The sequence below is a fragment of the Sinohyriopsis cumingii genome, chromosome 14, assembly GCF_028554795.1.
Source record: "Sinohyriopsis cumingii isolate HCF-2022 chromosome 14, ASM2855479v2, whole genome shotgun sequence".
Lineage (NCBI taxonomy): Eukaryota > Metazoa > Mollusca > Bivalvia > Unionida > Unionidae > Sinohyriopsis > Sinohyriopsis cumingii.
In genome coordinates this window covers 2,368,862-2,393,499 of record NC_142974.1, presented here as the reverse complement: position 1 = coordinate 2,393,499, position 24,638 = coordinate 2,368,862, and the positions used below count along the sequence as shown (strand labels likewise).

The following is a 24,638-nucleotide window of genomic DNA, read 5'->3' as shown; positions in this document are numbered from 1 at the left end:
GATATATGGACTGATAGCTGGATATATGGACAGATGGATGACTGGATATATGGACAGATGGCTTGCTGGATATATGGACAGATGGATGGCTGGATATATGGACAGATGGATGGATGGATGGATATATGAACAGATGGCTGGCTGGATATATGGACTGATGGATAGCTGGAAATATGGACAGATGACTGGTTGGATATATCGACAGATGGAGAACTGAATATAGGGACATATGGGTAACTGGATATATAGACTTATGGCTGGATATATGGACAGATGGCTGGCTGAATATATGGACTGATGGCTGGATATATGGACAGATGGACGGCTGAATATATGGACAGATGGACGGCTGAATATATGGACAACTGGATATATGGACATATGGATGGCTGGATATATGGCTAGATGGCTAGCTGAATATATGGACAGATGTCTGGCTGGATACATAGACAGATGGACAGATGGATATATGGACAACTGGATATATGGATATATAGATGGCTGGATATATGGCTAGATGGCTAGCTGAATATATGGACAGATGGCTGGCTGGATATATGGACTGATGGCTGGATATATGGACAGATGGCTAGCTGAATATATGGACTGATGGCTGGATATATGGACAGATGGACGGCTGAATATATGGACAGATGGACGGCTGAATATATGGACAACTGGATATATGGACATATGGATGGCTGGATATATGGCTAGATGGCTAGCTGAATACATGGACAGATGTCTGGCTGGATACATAGACAGATGGACAGATGGATATATGGACAACTGGATATATGGACATATAGATGGCTGGATATATGGCTAGATGGCTAGCTGAATATATGGACAGATGGCTGGCTGGATATATGGACTGATGGCTGGATATATGGACAGATGGCTAGCTAAATATATGGACAGATGGCTGGATATATGGACAGATGGCTGGCTGGATATATGGGACAGATGGCTGGATATATGGACAGATAGCTAGCTAAATATATGGACAGATGGCTGGCTGGATATATGGACTGATGGCTGGATATATGGACAGATGGCTAGCTAAATACATGGACAGATGACTGGATATATGGACAGATGGCTGGCTGGATATATGGACAGATGGCTGGATATATGGACAGATGGCTGGCTGGATATATGGACAGATGACTGAATGGATATATGGACAGATGGATGGATGAACTGGTAGTATTATTAACACAGGACAAAAAGACTTTGTCAATCAAGTCCCTTGTTGACTATGTATTTTCACACAATATAAACATGTTTTACATTATGAGGAAAGGCCATGTCTCATGTAAATCAAAGATACTCAATGTGGTACAATTTCACATCATAACCTAAGAGCATGTCTCCACATAACACACTCTGGCTAAAAAAATCAAAGATACTCAATGAGGCACAAGTTTGCATCATCACTATTATGATTTGTTTCTGACTCGACATCCAAGGTTATAGGTAGGGCTGATCTCTAAGTTACACTCAGCATCCAAGGCTAGAAGGAGGGTTGGTCTCTAAATTACACTCTACATCCAAGGTTAGTGGGAGGGCTGGTCTCTAAGGTACACTCTACATCCAAGGTTAGAGGGAGGTCTGGTCTCTAAATTACACTCTACATCCAAGGTTAGAGGGAGGGCTGGTCTCTAAGTCACACTTGACATCCAAGGTTAGAGGGAGGGCTGGTCTCTAAGTTACACTCGACATCCAAGGTTAGAGGGAGGGCTGGTCTCTAAGTTACACTCGACATCCAAGGTTAGAGGGAGGGCTGGTCTCTAAGTTACACTCAACATCTAAGGTTAGAGGGAGGGCTGGTCTCTAAGTTACACTCGACATCCAAGGTAAGAGGGAGGGCTGGTCTCTAAATTACACTCTACATCCAAGGCTAGAGGGAGGGCTGGTCTCCAAATTACACTCAGCATCCAAGGTTAGAGGGAGGGCTGGTCTCTAAGTTACACTCGACATCCAAGGTTAGAGGGAGGGCTGGTCTCTAAATTACACTCTACATCCAAGGTTAGAGGGAGGGCTGGTCTCTAAGTTGCAAGAGAACATCTATTCTTCTTAAGGAAAGTAAAGGTGAAAATTTGACCTGCATTTTAGCACTTCTTTTCCCAATCTGTCCAAACTTACTCCTTTAAGTTCAATTCTAGCTCATTTAAGAAATCATCACAACTCTATTTTCTCTATCTGGAATAAGTTAAATATTATCTTTAAAAAATATATTTAAACAACTCTCCTCACCCCCTCAACCCTGAAATGAATTATTCCCATATGACTACCTATGTACATACTGGAAACAAAACTTTGGCCTACCTGGTGGAGTTTGGCTGCAATTTTTTTCGTCTTGTTGGCTCAGGCAATGTGTGAGACACTTTGGGCAGGAATGAGTCTACTGAAAAAAAGGAACCACATGAAAAGAATTAATAATATGTTCCCATATAAATGCTAAATCAACCCCTGTTAGATCATGCAAAATTAACCCCTGCTGAATAATGCTAAATCAACCTATCTAAATAATGCTAAATCAACCCCTACTATGAAATGCTAAACCAACCCCTGCTGAACAATGCTAAATCAACCCTTTCTGAATAATGCTAAATCAACCTCTGCTGAATAAGACAAAATAAACTTATGCTAAACAATGCTAAATTAACTCATGCTAAATAATGCTAAATCAAGCCCTTCTGAACAATGCTAAATCAACCCTTTCTGAATAATGCTAAATCAACCTCTGCTGAATAATTCAAAATAAACTTATGCTAAACAATGCTAAATTAACTCATGCTAAATAAAACTAAATCAACCCCTGCTGAATAATGCTAAATCAACTCATGCTAAATAATGCTAAATCAACCCCGGCTAAATAATGCAAACTCTGATGTAGTAAGGCTGTCGTACTATGTGCCAAGGTCAAGTCATGGTCAAATCATTTCCAAGCGAACAATGTTCCTGGTGAAAACAGCAAGTAAAAAAAAAAAATATAAAAAAGTGCAAAATTGCTTAATTGATATACAATTTACATCAGGACATCTATACATGAAAATAAACATACCTATCAAATAATTAAAAAACTACAAATACAATACTAGCCAAGATCAAGTGGTTTCCGAACAAATGAGCAACAGACATTTTACTAGACAGTCAAGCAGATCTGGAGTTAGTCAAGAACTAACACTGTTCCTGCCTGCTACTGAGCAAGAAAAGTAGGCTCCTGTGACCCATTTGTGTTGAATAGCATCCTCCAAGATCAATATACCCAACATGTTTCTTTACTGTATGCACAGCAGTGTGAGAAAAACTGCTAAATGTCACCTTAATTTAACCAATAAAGTATGACAAATAGGTCACTGTGCCATCTCTTTAGTTGTAGCCTGCATCATGTTTCTGACAGAAAAACAGTAGTGTGAGCAAAAATGAACTAATGCAAAGCTTATACAATCATTGATTTGAAAAGGTCTTTGTCATCCACTTTGTCCATTTTGAGTTGTACCACCCAAGATGAATACAGCCATCAAATTTCATTACTGTCACATAAATGCATACAAATTCTGACAATGATACAAAAAAAAACAAGGATGACATGCCATTAGAAAAGTGATCCTTGTATCTCACTTATCTACACTGGTAAAACAAAGGCAATTTTCAGTCTCAATGGCAAATATTCACTATATCTAATGTTTGGCAAGGTCACCTAGATAAAGTTTGTTTTAGATAAAGCTTGTTTTGAAATAATCAAAACTATAACTTATGAAGAAAGTAAGAAGCTTACCTTCTGAATCTGGCACATTCCAAACAGGTCGTCTCTGTTTTGAAAAAAATAACAACTACAAAAATTATCTAATTGGAAAATCAGAAGATAGTCATTTGACTCATAGCTGTTTCTACATTGCATCAAAAAACCCAAAATGATATAAGAAACTAGCACATTCTAGTGTGTCAAAACATTTGCCAATCAGATGGAAACATTTGCCAATGTGTGGAAGCCTTTGCCAATCATGTGTGGAAACATTTGCCAATGTGTGGAACCATTTGTCAAGCATGTGTGAGAACATTTTCCAATCATGTGTGGAAACATTTGCCAAGCATGTGGAAAAAATTTGAAAGCCTTTTTCTGGCCCTCTAGTACATATTAACATACAGCATATTATTGGAATGTCACAATACATACTGCATATTGCTGGAATGGCACAATACATACTGCATATTGCTGGAATGTCACAATACATAGCATATTGCTGGAATGTCACAATACATACTGCATATTGCTGGAATGTCACAATACATACTGCATATTGCTGGAATGTCACAATACATACTGATTATTGCTGGAATGTCACAATACATACTGCATATCGCTGGAATGTCAAAATACATACTGCACTTTGCTGGAATGTTACAATACATAGCATATTGCTGGAATGTCACAATACATACAGCACATTGCTGGAATGTCACAATACATACAACATATTGCTGGAATGTCACAATACATACAGCATATTGCTGGGATGTCACAATACCTACTGCATATTGCTGGAATGTCACAATACATACTGCATATTGCTGGAATGTCAAAATACATACTGCATATTGCTAGAATGTCACAATACATACTGCATATTGCTGGAATGTCACAATACATACTGCATATTGCTGGAATGTCACAATACATACTGCATATTGCTGGAATGTCACAATACATGATGCATATTGCTAGAATGTCACAATACCTACTGCATATTGCTGGAATGTCACAATACATACTGCATATTGCTGGAATGTCAAAATACATACTGCATATTGCTAGAATGTCACAATACATACTGCATATTGCTGGAATGTCACAATACATACTGCATATTGCTGGAATGTCACAATACATACTGCATATTGCTGGAATGTCACAATACATACAGCATATTGCTGAAATGTCACAATACCTACTGCATATTGCTGGAATGTCACAATACCTACTGCATATTGCTGGAATGTCACAATACATACAGCATATTGCTGAAATGTCACAATACCTACTGCATATTGCTGGAATGTCACAATACATACTGCATATTGCAAGAATGTCACAATACATAATGCATATTGTTGGAATGTCACAATACATACAGCATTGAGTGTAACAATAAAATGACGTAGTAGCACAATGTGCTGTGAGGAAATGTAGGGGTGGGTGGCTTCATTCTAAAAGCTTTGGTTGTATTTTTATTCATTTTGTTATGCAACCTTTTCAACATCACAAGAAATGTATAAAGCCTATCTTAATCGGTTGACATTTAGTCAGTTGCATAAACTGTGGAGTTTACTTTTCTGTCTGAACATGATTTCTGCTTAAATAATTTGTATCTATAAACTTCTGATATTGTGAAAGATATATGATATAAGAATGACGATCAAACATGATGTTAAACACTGGTAAACAAAATATCTGAACATAAAGGCATATATAAAAGACTGTCCATATAACCACAAGACAATTCAAACTTTTTCTGAAGCTTGTTTAGATCCCACAAATTTTAAAATTATGCAATAGAAAAACACCTTGTTGAACTAATTTTAATGAATCAATTAAGACAATATTAAGATACAATTAATTCATCACTCATTCAGATTTCTGCTGAAACTTAAATCTGCAGATTAAGGGGGGTGTTCTTTTAATTTTTGGTTTGTAGGAAACAAAGTCCTTGAAAACTGGTGAATAATAGTGAATTCACAGCAGATGGTTATAAATAAAATGCTTGCAGTAATTATTTGTACATCTTCAGGTATATGATGAAATAAAATTAATATTGAAAACAAAGTGTACTTACTGGTCCAGTGACTTGAGAAACACTCTCAAATTCTTCCTCACTTTCTTGTGGTGAGAACTGACGACTGGACATTCCTATGTAAAAGAGGATAACAAATTTGACATCTCTGATACAGTTTAATATTTGCTGGATTACAAGGATTGACAGTTCTGATACAGTTTAATATTTGTTGGATAACAAAGCTTGACAGCTATGAAACAGTTTAATAGTTGCTGGATCATAAAGCTTGACAGTTCTGATACAATTTAATATCAGCTGGATTACAAGGCTTGACAGCTCTGATACAGTTTCATATTTACTGGATAACAAAGCTTGACAGTTCTGAATCAGTTTAATATCTGATAGATAACAAAGCTTGACAGCTCTGATACAGTTTAATATATGTTGGATAGCAAAGCTTGACAGCTCAGATACAGTTTAATATTGGCTGGATAACAAGGCTTGACAGCTCTTATACTATTTAATACCTGCTGGATGAAAAAACTTGACAGCTCTGATACAGTTTAATATTAGCTGGACAACAAAGTTTGATGATTCTGATACAGTTTCATATCAGCTGGATAACAAAACTTGATCGTTCTGATACAATTTAATATCTGCTGGATAACAAAGCTTGACAGCTCTGATACAGTTTAATAAAGGCTGGACATTAAAGTTTGACAACTCTGATAGTTTTAATAGCTGCTGGATAACAAAGCTTGGCAGCTCAGATACAGTTTAATATTGGCTGAACTACAAAGGATGACAATTCGGATACAGCTTAAAATCAGCTGGATGACAAAACTTGATAGTTCTGATACAATTTAATATCTGCTGGGTAACAAAACTTGACAGCTCTGATACAGTTTAATATTTGCTGGATAACAAAGCTGGACAGTTCTTATACAATTTAATGTCTGCTGGAAAACAAAGCTTGACAGCTCTGACACAGTTTAATATTGGCCAGACATTAAAGTTTAACAGCTCTGATAATTCTGATATCTGCTGGATAACAAAGCTTGATTCCACAACATAGTCTAATATTTGCTAGATAACAAAGCTTGACAGTTCTGATACAGTTTAATATCTGCTGGATAACAAAGCATGACAGCTCTGACAGTTTAATATTGACTGGATAACAAAGCTTGAAAATCTGACATAGTTTAATATTGGCTGGATAACAGGACTTGACAGCGTTGATACAGTTTAATATTGGCTGGACAAAGTTTGACAGCTCTGATATTTTTAATAACTGCTGGATAACAAAGTTTGACATCTCTGATTCAGTTTAATATCAACTGGATAACAAAGCTTGATGGGCCCCGAGTGGCCGAGTGGTCTAAAGCGCTCTCTGTTATGGATCACTACCATCTCACCTCTGTCTGCACGGGTTTGAGTCTAGGATTTGGCCAATGTGGGTATGTGAGAAAGCTTGCCAGTAGCTTCTCATGGGTCGGTGGTTCTTTCCGGGGTTTTCCCGGGTTCTTCCTCCACTAATAATACTGGCTGCCATGCATAGCCTATCGTGTGCTGAAAAATGGCGTTAAACCCTTTAACAACAACAAGAACAACAACAAAGCTTGACAGCTCTGACACAGTTTAGTATTGACTGGATAACAAAGCTTGACAGCTCTGACAGTTTAATATTGGCTAGATAACAGGGCCTCTCAGCTCTGATACAATTTAATATCTGCTGGATAAGAATGCTTAACAGCTCTGAAAGAGTTTAAAATCTGCTGAATATGATATCTGGATTCTGTCTAGTAAAAGTATCAGCAATCATTCCTTTGGTTTTCTTTAACTGTTCTTATAGTAAAAGAGTATGATGCAGACACTACTGTGGGCCCTTTGGAAATCTACTTGGAAAAGAAAACAGCTGAACAAATTGGAACAAAGAGAAAACAGAGAAAATCAAAGAAAGAGATGAGATCTTTCTCTACAATTGAAAACTATGCAGATAACTTCCCTACAGGGAGTGAATTGCAGTACAAATGTTTTAAAATTTCTGTGAGACCCAATGGCAGAGTGGAATGTAAAATGTACATAGAACGCTACTTTTTCTCTGTTATTCATACATTTAAACAAAAACAAATAACAGCAGAAGAACAGAACAATGGAGGTGGGTCAGTATTAAAATACCTGTGGATGGTCTTTCTACATCAGACTCGTAATATGGAGACTGACCATATGGCTCCTCTGAAGAATACAAGCAATAACATTAATAACTAGCAAAGACTGACAGTGGTGTGACAATGAAATAATCAAAGACTGGCAGTGGTGTGACAATGAAATAATCAAAGACTGGCAGTGGTGTGACAATGAAATAATCAAAGACTGGCAGCGGTGTGACAATGAAATAATCAAAGACTGACAGTGGTGTGACAATGAAATAATCAAAGACTGTCATTGGTGTGACAATAAAATAAAAAAAGATATGTTGTGGTGTGACAATTAAATAATTAAAGATTAGAAGTAGTGCCACAATCAAAATAATCAAAAACTGCTTTTGAAAAGCCAAAACAGAGAAAACTGTGGTTATGATTTTTAATAATTGTATCCAAAATTAAAAGATGCTCATAGATTTCTTCTTTAAAATGTGATTTCTACAACACCTTGAAATGGATTGTTTTCACTGCATGTTCATTTGATAGAAGGCAAACCATTTCATACACGAAAATCTTAATTATCAGCAATTCCCAACACTATATGCATGTAAGTATGTATAATATATATATATATATATATATATATATATATATATATATATATATATATATATATATATATATATACTTACATTTATTAAAATATACCATAGTTAGATCGACTTTAACTGAACTTTAGTCAACGTGGCTTAAATCTACAAAATCCATTACTTCAAATGTTACACTGATAAACAAAACTATCAGAATATAATCAGAAATTCAAGAAAAATGTTTTAATGATAATTACTTTAATACAGGTTCAAAATAAAAGATAAATGACTACATTAATTTTCACCTTGATTGTACTGCTATTAATTCATATATATACAATTATCACAAGTCTAGATATATATGATGTACAATATGTAAATAAGAAAAGGTCAATATTTAAAATTCTATTTTTATTTATTCCATGGGTAGAAAAAATATTGCTAGACATGGCTCGATACTGACAGAGACATTAGTCTATCTAAGGGCAGACCTATAATACTAGACAGGGTGTCATGTTTGCTAAGCCCAAGCTATAAGGTCATGTATAAGCTATAATCAACCTGTCTTGTGAATATTACTGCAGCCTTGTATTTGACCTCTAAAGTTTGCCGCTGGGTAAGTGTTGAACTCTTATGCAAGGTTACCATGATCAGCCAGAGACCAGCGAAGGTGACGGCTTGCATCACTGAACAAAGGCTTGCCAGTATCACACCTATATGTTAAAGGTTGGTTCCATGATCAAAAGGAAGGTCCATGGGTGAATGGGTCATGTTCTTATCTGTCCCCACATTGACAGACAGTGAGAGGTACATTGTCCACTAAGTTTGATTGAATTGGTGCACAGTGATATCCAATCAAAAATTGCGATAGAGTGCCTGATTACAATTCTGGCTCGAATGATACTTTCCGAAATTGTAAGGATAATTCAGTATTCGCCTTGAAGGACTGTGGATCAATAGGGTTTGAAAAAAGAAAGAAGCCACTTGTACTCTGGCAGGAAAACTTAGAGGTAGATTCTAAGGAAAGACAAAGCTTTGAAAAAGTCAGCAAGTTATTTGCTTGATTTTGCAGAATATTACTGCATCATAATGTAATTATTTGTAGTATGTACAATTAATTACTAGGATCATTTAGTATGTATAATTACCTTTGTAGTGTTTCATTTACATGCGTATTTGAGAAATGGGCTTTAGCCTTACATAGAGAATTATTAGATGCGAGGTGGAATTATTTACATTATTATTATTATTTACATTATTATCTTGTGGTCAGAATCAATATTCTAATTCGCTATTAGGTTACTTCATAGTAAACCAGTGCCTTTATTAATGTGTTATGTTAGAATTTACACATGCTTGAATTGTGAATTTGGAAACATGGTTAAAGTATGTAAAATTAGTTACTATGGATGTATGCATAAATCAGAGCATGGATATTTGAATATTTGTGTACTTTGTATGAGTTGTAAGGTGAAGAAATACGTCTGATTATTGTGATATTCTTTAATACAATGGGATTAGGAATATGTACTGATGTGATGGAATTTATTGATGTATGTACAAGAAGTAATTGATACTGTGCTGTAGTATGACTTTTGTTTTACCATACAAGAATGTATGGGTATCTCAATGTGAATGAATGCATGACTGAAGAAATTTAATAGCCATTATCTGATGATAGGTTGTGTGTAGCGTGAGATAAGAGGGCTAAGAAAAAAGATTGTACATTCCTTGTGTTTTCACAGGAAGCTTTTTGGGGGGACAGAGAACTTCTGGCTCCACTGGGTCCCAAGTCTTCAATAGTTGGAGACAGAACTGACATTGTAGTCGAGACAGTCGAAGTCGACAGAAGTGCAATAGTGGGGGAGAAAGTGGAGGAGGAGGAGAAGGAAGTTGGACAAAGGTCAGGGAGGAAGAGAAGAAGGAACTGCGAGAAATAAGAGACAGAAATGACACAAACAGATGAGTAGAAATATAAGGACAGGTGGAAATCAATCTCACACTGCTAATCAAGTGATGCCATAGGCTTATTAAAGGGTTGAGCAGAAGGAGTGTAATTGGAAATTTGAGTCATTTGATTATTGAATAGTTATAAAATTGTTGTTCATTGAATTTCAACCTTTTTTGCATACTTAACCATCTAACCATAGGCACTGCTGACTGGGGGCTTGGAACTTTACAACTATCGTTCACAAAATTTAACTTCCAACAAAATAGAGCATGGGTGGGACTTCTATAACAGTTTAAATAAAATATTGGAAGCACCCCACCCCAACCTTATGTAACATCACACAGCAGGGCTGTATGCTGATATAGACTATCTATGGCTAGACATTTATAAATACTAGACAAGGCTATATGTTGATATAGACTATCTGTGGCTAGACATGTATAAATAATTGACAGGGCTGTATGCTGATATAGACTATCTATGGCTAGACATGTATAAATACAAGACAGGGCTATATGCTGATATAGACTATCTATGGCTAGACATGTATAAATACTTGACAGGGCTATATGCTGATATAGACTATCTATGGCTAGACATGTATAAATACTTGACAGGGCTGTATGCTGATAATACCATCTATGGCTAGACATTTATAAATATAAGACAGGGCTATATGCTGATATACTTTCTATGGCTAGACATGTATAAATACTAGACAGGGCTATATATTCAATAGTCAAATTTACAATACAGTATAATGAAGGTACTAACATAAAGTTTACATTCTAAGTGCATGTACTTAATTCGTAGATCAAGAATAATACCTAATGTTTCTTGTTATAGTTACATTAATTGCTATGTACTGTACATTTCTGAATGAGAATTCAGTCTGCCTGTAATTGCTTGAAAGACATCCTGTTTACACAAGGATTGGCTAATATTTTCTGGGCAAACGAGACAGAAAAATATTACAAAATCTGAATATTTACAATTTTGAGACTGCACTGATGTATAATTACTAAATAATGAGAACAAGTGATTAATAACCACTTTTTTCTATTGATTGTTATGCATATCAATTGAATTATTTTCAATTTTCTATCCTATGTAATCAAATCACAAACTTGAAAGTTTTTCTTACATGTTTCTCATAGATGCATATACACATGCAAGTGATACTGTCATGTCTAGCTGGTTAAACTGCAGGTAAGTATAACTGTTGTAAACATGTCATGTCTAGCTGGTAAAACTGCAGGTAAGTATAACTGTTGTAAACATGTCATGTCTAGCTGGTAAAACTGCAGGTAAGTGTAACAGTTGTAAACATGTCATGTCTAGCTGGTTAAACTGCAGGTAAGTATATCTGTTGTAAACATGTCATATCTAGCTGGTAAAACTGCAGGTAAGTATAACTGTTGTAAACATGTCATATCTAGCTGGTAAAACTGCAGGTAAGTATAACTGTTGTAAACATGTCATATCTAGCTGGTAAAACTGCAGGTAAGTATAACTGTTGTAAACATGTCATATCTAGCTGGTAAAACTGCAGGTAAGTATAACTGTTGTAAACATGTCATGTCTAGCTGGTAAAACTGCAGGTAAGTATATCTGTTGTAAACATGTCATGTCTAGCTGGTAAAACTGCAGGTAAGTATATCTGTTGTAAACATGTCATATCTAGCTGGTAAAACTGCAGGTAAGTATAACTGTTGTAAACATGTCATTTCTAAGCTGGTTAAACTGCAGGTAAGTATAACTGTTGTAAACATGTCATGTCTAGCTGGTAAAACTGCAGGTAAGTATAACTGTTGTAAACATGTCATGTCTAGCTGGTAAAACTGCAGGTAAGTATATCTGTTGTAAACATGTCATTTCTAAGCTGGTTAAACTGCAGGTAAGTATAACTGTTGTAAACATGTCATGTCTAAGCTGGTTAAACTGCAGGTAAGTATAACTGTTGTAAACATGTCATGTCTAAGCTGGTTAAACTGCAGGTAAGTATAACTGTTGTAAACATGTCATATCTAGCTGGTTAAACTGCAGGTAAGTATAACTGTTGTAACATGTCATGTCTAGCTGGTAAAACTGCAGGTAAGTATAACTGTTGTAAACATGTCATTTCTAAGCTGGTTAAACTGCAGGTAAGTATAACTGTTGTAAACATGTCATGTCTAAGCTGGTTAAACTGCAGGTAAGTATAACTGTTGTAAACATGTCATGTCTAAGCTGGTTAAACTGCAGGTAAGTATAACTGTTGTAAACATGTCATGTCTAGTTGGTAAAACTGCAGGTAAGTATAACTGTTGTAAACATGTCATGTCTAGCTGGTAAAACTGCAGGTAAGTATAACTGTTGTAAACATGCTTTATGATATCTTAAAATATAAATGTATTAATAATGTAAGGATAATACCTTTGAAGTTAAATTAACTGGGAATTACACATTCAATACCTGGATATCTTACCTGTACAACTGTCATAAGGTCTGTCACCTGTATACAAGCTGAAATTAATGACCCAAAGATCAAAGATATCCCTAGACCAAGAGACCAAAATTGTCAAATAAACTGTTACTTGTCTTACAAAATACCAAGTGTAACAGTGATAATTAAATTTAACTTTAGAAAAGTTAAAACACTTTTTTTACAGATAATACTCAATCTTTCATCTATAATCAATTTTTCTTTCATAAACAGAAATAAGAATTTTTAAAAAAAGCAATTACAACATTTTCTCAATTCAACATGTAGTTAAGCCTATAAGTAAAAATATCCTGTTTGCAGGATACATAGTTTAACTGCTGCATGTCTGCAGATGTAAATGTGTTGTAGTTAATGTTTATATTAATTAAATTATGTAAATGTATCATTTTCAATGCCTACAGCAATCATGTAAATGTGTTACAATCAATGTCTATAGCAATTATGTAAATGTGTCACGATCAATGTCTATAGCAATTATGTAAATGTGTCACAGTCAATGTCTATAGCAATTATGTAAATGTGTCACAATCAATGTCTATAGTAAACATGTAAATGTGTCACAATCGATGTCCATAGTAATCACATAAATGTGTCACAATCAATGCCTATAGCAATTATGTAAATGTGTCACAATCAATGCCTATAGCAATTATGTAAATGTGTCACAATCAATGTCTATAGCAATTATGTAAATGTGTAACAATTCCTATAGCCATTATGTAAATGTGTCACAATCAATGCCTATAACAATTTTGTAAATGTGTCACTATATATGTCTATAGCAATTATGTAAAGGCCTATAGCAAGTATGTAAATGTGTCACAATCAATGTATATAGCAATTACGTAAATCTGTCGCAATCAATGTTTATAGCAATTTTGTAAATGTGTCACAATCAATGTCTATACAAATTATGGTAATGTCGATAGCAATTATGTAAATGTGTCACAATCAGTGTCTATAGCAATTATGTAAATGTGTCACAATCAATGTCGATAGCAATTATGTAAATGTGTCACAATTGATGTCTATAGCAATTATGTAAATGTGTCACAATCGATGTTTATAGCAATTATGTAAATGTGTCACAATCAATGTCTATAGCAATTATGTAAATGTGTCGCAATCAATGTCTATAGTCATCACGTAAATGTATCACAATCAATGTCTATAGTAATTATGAAAATGTATCACGATCGATGTCTATATTAATTATGTAAATGTGTCACAATCAATGTCTACATTAATTATGAAAATGTGTCACAATCAATGTCTATAGCAATTATGTAAATGTGTCACAATGTCTATAGCAATTAATTATGTAAAAGTGTTATAACTGATGCTTATATTGATTATCATGGAAAGAATCCTAAAGTAGTCAGGGAGTTGTTGCCAATTTTTGTCCTATATCATTGCAATAAGTCATGTCATCAAAGACAGCAGTCACAAGATGAAAGATGGAGTTATTCTGAATATCGTTATTCTAAATTGGAAAAGATGTTCCTACATATACATCAATGTGAGACAATAAAATGCAGCACTGTGTAATATTATTATAATATTATAAATTCTCTGCTCTATCCAGTCTAAACATCCATCTTCCAATGGTTTAGTTCATCATGGGTGTGGGATGAAGGGTAATAATTCTGTTACACCTGATACATTGTCTTGTTAATTAAATAGCTTTAAACACATGATGCATGGCTTTTTGTGTGATTTTAACCATGTTTACAATCATATCATTGATGAATAAAATAAATATGACTTGCACATTACCATTCAACTTATGCTAATATTTTTAGCAAATTCAGTTTATCCCCTGAATGCTGTGAAAGCTTGGGGTTTTGTAAAGTGCAGCTGTCTTTAAAACAGACCCCAAAGAAATCTGATTTGCAAAATAGGAAACAAACATTTAATATAAATAATCAAAAGGGTGTAATAAATTCAAATTTATGTTAATTTCAAATGAAGTTAAAAGTATCATCTGTCTCTTAACATAAAATCTGAATATAATAACAAAAACAAATTTGACAAAGTTATAAAACTATTTAGAATACAAAATTTCCTTGCATCAAATGTTATAAATTTTGACAAAGGTCTGATAAGTGAATTTGTATTAATGAGTGATTTCAATATGGGAATAAGATATGGAAAAAATGCAAACATACAAACAGATGTAGAGGTCATGTTTACTATTTTGTCAAAAATAGTAACGCATTATCAACAATAACTCTTTTAATACCATGACAAAATGAAATAGATTCTGTGGAACAAACCAGCAAGTGAAAAGCAAAATTTGCTGGACAATACCAAAATGGCAAAACCTAAAATGCATGGTGTGAGCTATGATGTGATCTGGCTATCCAAATCAGCAAGACTAAGTGAAGTAGACCTCTACTTTTGTTCAATGTGAATTTGAATGTGGAAAATAAAAAGTAATATTGAAAATACAAATTAAACATGTTGGTCTGTTAAATACTTCAAACAGGGTGCTAGAAATGTGGCATAAATGTGTTGAGAATTCATACCTTTTTTAGATGCTTAGTGAAACCTGGGTAACAGTGTATTGGACATAAATTGTTGGTACAACAAAAAAAGCACTCTAAAATATATCACTCTACAAAATGAAATTAGCTGTGCTGCATTACCCAACTCATTCTTTTCTGTGTACATTCTGCAATTGAAATGTATTCTGTAAAATTCCTGACTCTTCTAATCTTTCTGCAAAACTGTCTAAAGATCTTACAATTAATGTTTGCTTCTCACACACTGATGTAATTAGATATACATTTACCTAATAATTAAATAATTGTTGATGAAATCAGATATAAATTTACCTAACTATTAATTAATTATTGCTGAAATTAGATATACATTTAAATAATTAATTATTAATTACTGATGAAATCAGACACAGAGTTTCCTAATTATTATGCTATGAAGAAGTCAGGTTATATTCATCATCAACAATGGTAACAATCATGCCCTGTGACCTTGATCTTTGACCTTTTGACCCATGAATCACTATATATGACGTTCTATGTAATAAGTCATAAACAACTGACACTGCATCAGATAAGGCCTGAATTAAACATACAAAATTTTTTTTAATGTAAAACTATAATAATTATGGAAACTAGACCAATGAAAATAGATTACTTTAAAAAGTCAAGATTCCTATTTCAATTTAATTTCTGAAATATTTTTCATCAAATTAAGCATACAACTTAAGTAATAAAGCATCTGATTAATATCAATACATACCAATTTTAAGAGTACATATATATCATCAATAGTACTTACCAAATCAGAATATATCTGAACATCTACCATATCCCAAATTCAGTTTCACAAACAAGAGGAGGTTCAAAGCATCTTTTGGGTTGTTTTTGCAATTACAAGTGATAAAACATCATATGTTTGCCAAAACAGAAGTCAGACATTAGTTGTCTTCCTTGGATAGATGGACTGGCAACAAAATCCTTTTGGAACATCCTCAACTATTTCTTATGCAAGTCGAATAAATTTGACTCTTTGAAAGAGACTCAGAGGTAATTATTGTGATACTTCCTAAATTTGTAAAAAAAATTTGCAGATGAACATCCTGTTTAATGTGTGAAAAAACTTATCAAAGGAACAATTTTTTGTGCAACTTTGTAATAAAACAAACTGAAGAAATATTTGGTACTACTGCATTATGTTGCTCTTATGACGACACGTGATTCACTGTGAATGCTAGTATGATGTAATAAAAACTGAGGGAAGTTCAAAATGACCATTATGTACCAATTTGTACCAAATCCCATCATTCATAGGTCAGACTTGGACCTGGCTCTTCTCTCCCAACATATACACAGTAGCTTTTAGATAAAGTGTTGGGTTCACACAAATCCATTTGAAGGACAATCACCTACAACTTTTCAAAGCTGTTGAGGGACCTAGGAAGGATATCTGTTTTGTTGCTGATACAAATTTCGCCATGTCAAATTGATCACAAATCTTTTCCTGGTCATTTACATGTTTATGGAGTTTCAAGAATGCATGGTTTCGTGTTTCATGAACAGGTGGAAGATTACAATGCAAACACAGATTTTGGCCAGATGGGTTAAGGATTAAGCTTTGGTCTACATATACGTAAGTGTTCACTTCTTCTAACTCTGCTTTTATGTGTTTACCAAAATGCCCTAAGTAGCTCACATCTGCCAAAACCCAAAATCATGCACTATGATTAGTATCTCCTTGAAACCAATGGCTTTTGAAATGTCCTCTACAATAACAGACCATCCTGTTTTCCATATTTCATTCCATAATGACTGAAAATTCACTGGGATGTGAAATCTGATGAGGGAGTTAGGGACAGACTTGAATGTGCAATTACCCAAGGCAGAGAGATATGAGGACTTTAGTTCCCTTTCCCTTTGGAAGTAACTGGTGACAGGCTCTGGAATGAACACATCTGCCGAAGGGACTAAGTCCCACTTACAAGGGAAGGCATGAGGTGGCACCTAATGTTGTCCTTTGTCCACTTCAGAAGGGACAAAATCCCACTTACTAAGGGAGGTATGAGATGACACTGCAACCAGTTGCACTGGTGTTCATGTGAATCAACATTTCCTGCAGATGTTGCTGAAGTGGAGTTCTCACTGTAAGCTATGATGTTGCTGAAGTGGAGTTCTCACTGTAAGCTATGATGTTGCTGAAGTGGAGTTCTCACTGTAAGCTATGAACATTCTTCCCATCGATGTAAGAAGCATTATGGAGTTCAAAACTTTGATCTACTGATCTGAAGGTGGTAAACTTCATTGAGAAAGCCTGTGTAAACCATGTTCAGACAAGTGAAAAGGTAGGATATAATAAAATAAAACCTGTTCTTGTTGAACAGGGATCCAAGGGTAAAATAGAAGACAAAGGGATTTTGTGAGTTTGTACACAGAGTCTCACCTTGAGTTCTTGAGGACACTATCCATGTAGTTAGATTAGATTTCAGGAATAATGACATGGATATAATTTAGGAGTGGGGACCCTGGCAGCAAGCCTCAGACAAGTGAGTAGGGATATAACAGTGCATATCTTGGGAGATCAAAGGTGACCACATATTGTTTAAAATGAACCTTAGTAACCTTGTTCTTAGTTTGGGTGCCTATGTGTTTTTTTATAAAAGAACCAAATCCCTGTGTGTCTGTGTTTTAAGCAATCTTAACAGCCCTGTTCTAGTGGCGTGGATCTCTGGTGAGTTACTGAAGGTTTTCTCCCATAGGTATGTCAGAGAAGGATGGTCCAAGAATGGCATCATTTTTGGTGGGAAGAGGGGCACAATTTATACTTGTGTCCCAGTACTGTGTTATCCAATGTTCTGGGAAACCAAGCATTTGTTGAACGGTAACATTTTGAATAGGATTTCATTTTTCAAATTGCTTTGGCAGGGTCCTTCCAATTTTTCTGATTGTTCCTCGGAAAGAGGGTGGGAGTTTGAATTGCAGGGCCTGACACCAATGAGATCCATTCTTAGAAGGAATCTCTGTCTTGACACCAATAAATTTCTGTCTTAACACCAATGACATCAATTCTTACAATGAATTTCTGTCTTGACACCAATGACATCAATTCTTACAATGAATTTCTATCATGATACCAGGGAGATCCATTTATCCATGCGAGTTTTGCTGGTTTATTATGTGAAACTGGAATTGTGTCACTTGATTTTTACTCAAGCATCAGAAGTGAACATGCTTCCTGAGCAAGGAAAGAATCTCATTATTGTGGCTATTTATTGTATAATTCACGTAATAAGTATTATATGCATAATAATTAATAATAAGTATTACATGTGTAATAATTACATGTAATAAGTATTACATGTGTAATAATTACATGCAATAAGTATTACATGTGTAATAATTACATGTAATAAGTATTACATGTGTAATAATTACATGCAATAAGTATTATATGTGTAATAATTATGGTCTTACAACTGTCTCAATGCTTGCTTGAGCACTCACAATATATTATAACCCTTCCCATGCTCCAGGAAATATCTGTAACTAGCAAACCATTTGCATTATGATTCCTAAATTCTGAATATTCACACTTACTTTATATTGAGTTTGACTTGTGGCTCTTCTATTCTCTGCTTCAATGCCTGAAATATTTTAAAAGAATATAAATGAACATAGTTTGCCATAGAAAATCCCCATCTTGTTTTTAAAATGTTCCCTCTTTCCAGTCTAGACTGAGAGTTGTTGTTGTTGTGGGGTTTAACGCCATTTTTCAGCACACGATAGGCTATACATGGTGGCCAGTATTAATGCTGGAGGAAGAACCCGGGAAAATCCCAGGAAGAACCACCAACCCACGAGAAGCTACTGGCAAGCTTTCTCACGTACCCATGTTGGCTGAATCCTAATATATTATGGTACAAGACTACGCAAATCATGTACATCTGGAAACCATTCATATTCAAATCATATACACCTGGAAATCATTCATACTCAAATCATGTACATCTGGAAATAATTCATACTTAAATCGTGTACATTTGGAAAACATTCACAATCAAATCATGTACATCTAGAAATCATTCATACTCAAATCAGAAATCATTCATGATCAAATCATATACACCTGGAAACCATTCATGATCAAATCATGTATGCCTGGAAATCATTCATGATCAAATCATGTACATCTAGAAATCATTCATACTCAAATCATGTACGCGTGGAAATCATTCATAATCAAATCATGTACACCTGGAAATCATTCATGATCAAATCATGGATGCGTGGAAATCACTCATACTCAAATCATATACACCTGGAAATCATTCATACTCAAATCATGTACATCTAGAAATCATTCATACTAAAATCATGTACACCTGGAAATCATTCATACTCAAATCATGTACATCTAGAAATCATTCAGACTCAAATCATGTGCACCTGGAAATCATTCATATGCAAATCATGTACATCTGGAAATCATTCATACTCAAATTGTGTACTCCTGGAAATCATTCATATTCAAATCGTATACACCTGGAAATCATTCATACTCAAATCATGTACATCTGGAAATCATTCATGATCAAATCATGTACATCTAGAAATCATTCATACTCAAATCATGTACATCTGGAAATCATTCATGATCAAATCATGTACATCTAGAAATCATTCATACTCAAATCATGTACATCTAGAAATCATTCATACTCAAATCATGTACATCTAGAAATCATTCATACTCAAATCATGTACATCTAGAAATCATTCATACTCAAATCATGTACATCTAGAAATCATTCATACTCAAATCATGTACATCTAGAAATCATTCATACTCAAATCATGTACATCTAGAAATCATTCAGACTCAAATCATGTACACCTGGAAATCATTCATACTCAAATCATGTACATCTAGAAATCATTCATACTCAAATCATGTACATCTAGAAATCATTCATGATCAAATCATGTACATCTAGAAATCATTCATACTGAAAGAAGCTGAAGACTTGAACATAGCACAAGTGTCCATGCAAATCTGGTTTGGTTTTTTAACACACATCAGCACAGGTAGGTTATTTCTAGATGAAACAACTGGAGTTAAATGCCTTGCCCAAAGGTAAGCTACATTAGCTGCTTTGGGTTGATGTGATGACAGGATTCAAACATACACCATTTCAGTTGTGTGTCCAGCATGTTAACTACTGAGTCACCACTGTTCTTGCCTCAAACAGTCATTTCCTATGATTTGAAGAAGCATGCACACATGGTGCCTATTCTACAGCCTTGAACCCATGGTGGTAATGTCCATATGAAAATGTACAGTATACCCACTGAGGTAATGTCCATATGAAAAAGTACAGTATACCCACTGTGGTAATGTCCATATGAAAGTACAGTATACCCACTGTGGTTTGTCCACACAAAAAAGTACAGGATGCCCACTGTGGAAATGTCCATATGAAAAAGTACAGGATACCCACTGCTGTAATTTCCATACCAAAATGTACAGTATACCCACTGTGGCAATGTCCATACCAAAATGTACAGTATACACACTGTGGTAATGTCCACATGAAAAAGTACAGTATACCCACTGTGGTAATGTCCATACAAAACAGTACAGTATACCCACTGTGGTAATGTCCATATGAAAAAGCACAGTATACCAACTGTGGTAATGTCCATATGAAAAAGTACAGTATACACACTGTGGTAATGTCCATATGAAAAAGTACAGTATACCCACTGTGGTAATGTCCACATGAAAAAGTACAGTATACCCACTGTGGCAATGTCCATATGAAAAAGTACAGTATACCCACTGTGATAATGTCCATACAAAATAGTACAGTATACCGACTGGTAATGTCCATATGAAAAAGTACAGTATACCCACTGTGGCAATGTCCATGTTAAAAAGTACAGTATACCCACTGTGGAAATGCCCACTGTGATAATGTCCATATGAAAAAGTACAGTATACCCAATGTGATAATGCCGATATGAAAAAGTACAGTATACCCAATGTGGTAATGCCGATATGAAAAAGTACAGTATATATAATTGATTGTATGTCCATATGAACATCAATTTAATATGAACCTCTCTGTCAGATTTTACACAGGTATCAAGATGAATTAGCCTAGATGATACATTTTTTGGTGAAGGCTTTTGAATGATTGTTTCAACGAGATCTTTGAAATATTTTGCAGAATTACTTTAAATGATATCCAGCTTTTGATAATTAAAATATTGTACAGTCCACCATGCTTGATAATTAAAATATTGTACAGTCCACCATGCTTGTAAAAATATTGTACAGTCCACCATGCTTGTAAAAATATTGTACAGTCCACCATGCTTGATACTTAAAATATTGTACAGTCCACCATGCTTGATACTTAAAATATTGTACAGTCCACCATGCTTGTAAAAAACAAAACTGAAACAGCTTTACTCTGAAAGTGGTACCAAATTTTTTTAAGATCAGAACACATGATCTAAGGAGTCATTCATTTAAGAGTTTAATTAGTATAGTAAATAAATTTACAAATTTATTCAATCTCATTGCATAGTTAATAAATATCTGCACCAACAATGGCAGGTTATTCTAAAATCCATAACTGACTTTGATTATTTTATCTTTTGCCATCAAATGACTTACTTGAAGTAAATCACCCTTAGTAATTTCTATGTATGTATAAGGCTTAATGGCAAGTCAGTACAGTACTGGTTAAATTGTACAAAGGAATAGGTAAAAATTAAACACACCTTTATAAAAGTCCAAGACCATCTTAGCTAGAACAATGTAGGACACATTCACTGGCAAATGGTTCAAATAATTACTCACTTTTTATGACATATTGGTCATATTGGGGCCAACTGTACATCCACAAACTTATGGGGCCAACTGTACATCCACAAACTTATGGGGCCAACTGTACATCCACGAACTTATGGTGCCAACTGTACATCCACAAACTTATGGGGCCTATTCTATGTGATGTGATGTGATTTTGATTTTTAACGTAGCTTTAACACTTTTTCAGTCATATTGCTACGATGTCTGCAATGTGGCAGTTTATAGCGATGTCTAGCACTGGCGCATCATGCTGCAGACATGCAGCATGATGTCCCACCCAGTCACATTATCTTGACACCAGGCCGACCAGTCCTAATACTAACTTCTTAATGCTGAACGCCAAGTGAGGCAGCTGTTAGTACCATTTTTGTAAGTCTCTGGTATGACTCGGCCAGGGATCAAAACCACAACCTCCCGTATCCGAGGTGGATGCTCTAATGGGGCCTATTCGACATCGATGAGCTCATAAGGCCTATTCTACATCCATGAGATTATGGGGCCCATTCTACATCCATGAGATTATGGGGCCTATTCTACATCCATGAGATTATGGGGCCCATTCTACATCCATGAGATTATGGGGCCCATTCTACATCCATGAGCTTATGGGGCCTATTCTACATCCATGAGCTTATGGGTCCCATTCTACATCCATGAGCTTATGCGGCCTATTCTACATCCATGAGCTCATAGGGCCTACTCTACATCCATGAGCTCATTGGGCCTATTCTACATCCATGAGCTCATGGGGCCTATTCTACATCCATGAGATTATGGGGCCTATTCTACATCCATGAGATTATGGGGCCTATTCTACATCCATGAGCTCATGGGGCCTATTCTACATCCATGAGCTCATGGGGCCTATTCTACATCCATGAGATTATGGGGCCTATTCTACATCCATGAGATTATGGGGCCTATTCTACAGCCATGAGCTCATGGGGCTTATTCTACATCCATGAGCTCATAGGGCCTACTCTACATCCATGAGCTCATTGGGCCTATTCTACATCCATGAGCTCATGGGGCCTATTCTACATCCATGAGATTATGGGGCCTATTCTACATCCATGAGATTATGAGGCCTATTCTACATCCATGAGCTCATTGGGCCTATTCTACATCCATGAGATTATGGGGCCTATTCTACAGCCATGAGCTCATGGGGCTTATTCTACATCCATGAGATTATGGGGCCTATTCTACATCCATGAGATTATGGGGCCTATTCTACATGAAATCATGGGGCCTATTCTACATCCATGAGATTATGGGGCATATTCTATATCCATGAGCTTATTGGCCTATTCTACATCCATGAGCTTAGGTGGCACTCTACAGTTTCGTATTTTGCATAGGTTTAGGATTTTAAAGAAAAGGAATTTCCCCGGCTTTCCTCACTGGTTATACTGGCTATTTAAAAATGACCTTGTGTATCTTAGGTATAATTAAAAGAACCTTTAATTCACTTTATTTTGGTGTATGATTGATGGGTGTACTATGGGTTATAGAGTATACCACTTGGCCTTACTTCAAATGTGCACCTTTCAAAAAAGTGCTAGCTCTACTTGGTCATTTTCACTTCCTGAACTTCAGAGGTAAATTGTATAAAAAAGAGCTGATAACTTTTTTTACATTTTATATATTTGGTAATTCATTCATTGCACTTTCAGAAGCTGGTATTGTCTAGTCTGGCAAAATTTGTTTTCCCTATTTTAATAGCTGCTATGTATAGTGTATTTTAGACTTATTCAGGATGAATTTTTAACACAAGGGAGCAGTCATTTTAGTTAGCAGTGTGCTTAAATCATGTAAAATTTCCCAAAGTACAATATCCAAAGAAATATCATCCACATTACATTACTGTAGCATATAGGTATGCCAACATTCTCTCCATTGTGCATGTTTTAAATGTGAACTACTTCACCTTACATACGTCACTCTCTCTAAAGTACATATTAATTGGTGAGCGCCCCCATTAAGAGAAAATAGGTATTATTATTGTATGATTTAATTATGTTTATATGGCTGAAACATTTAAGTCGCAAGTATCAAAACAATCCTTTTGAATAATTCTCCTGCCTTTCCCCCCAAAGAACAGTATTTATGAGTGTCAGAGTCTCTAACAAGTCCAGCCCCGCCCCAATGATAAAAAGTGAGCTATTTTAAGAATGCACATTACATTTTGTAAACATAGCAATCAATGTTATGCTGAATGACAGGAACATGAAACTAGCCAGAATTATTTCTGAGATATCAACAATGAATTTTACAATTTGAAAAGGGAAGTAACGCATCAGGTTC

The 24,638-nt window shown here is 35.2% G+C and overlaps 1 protein-coding gene across 5 annotated transcripts in view; it reads right to left on the bottom strand.

Annotated features, from left to right (window-relative positions):
- LOC149783096 (uncharacterized protein C8orf34 homolog) overlaps window positions 1-24,638 on the bottom strand; it is a 77,491-nt gene that overhangs the window by 12,525 nt on the left and 40,328 nt on the right. For 3 of the 5 annotated variants that reach the window (XM_089931309.1, XM_089931306.1, XM_089931310.1), the window contains 6 exons: window positions 19,049-19,095; window positions 12,936-12,973; window positions 7,962-8,018; window positions 5,844-5,917; window positions 3,788-3,842; window positions 2,332-2,410 (listed from right to left, as the gene is read on the bottom strand). In XM_089931309.1, the coding sequence (XP_089787435.1) occupies window positions 2,332-2,410; window positions 3,788-3,842; window positions 5,844-5,917; window positions 7,962-8,018; window positions 12,936-12,973; window positions 19,049-19,095 (350 nt within the window). Of the gene's footprint in view, window positions 1-2,331; window positions 2,411-3,787; window positions 3,843-5,843; window positions 5,918-7,961; window positions 8,019-12,935; window positions 12,974-15,601; window positions 15,628-19,048; window positions 19,096-24,638 lie in introns of all 5 variants that reach the window. The other 2 variants (XM_089931307.1, XM_089931308.1) reach the window with 2 other exon arrangements.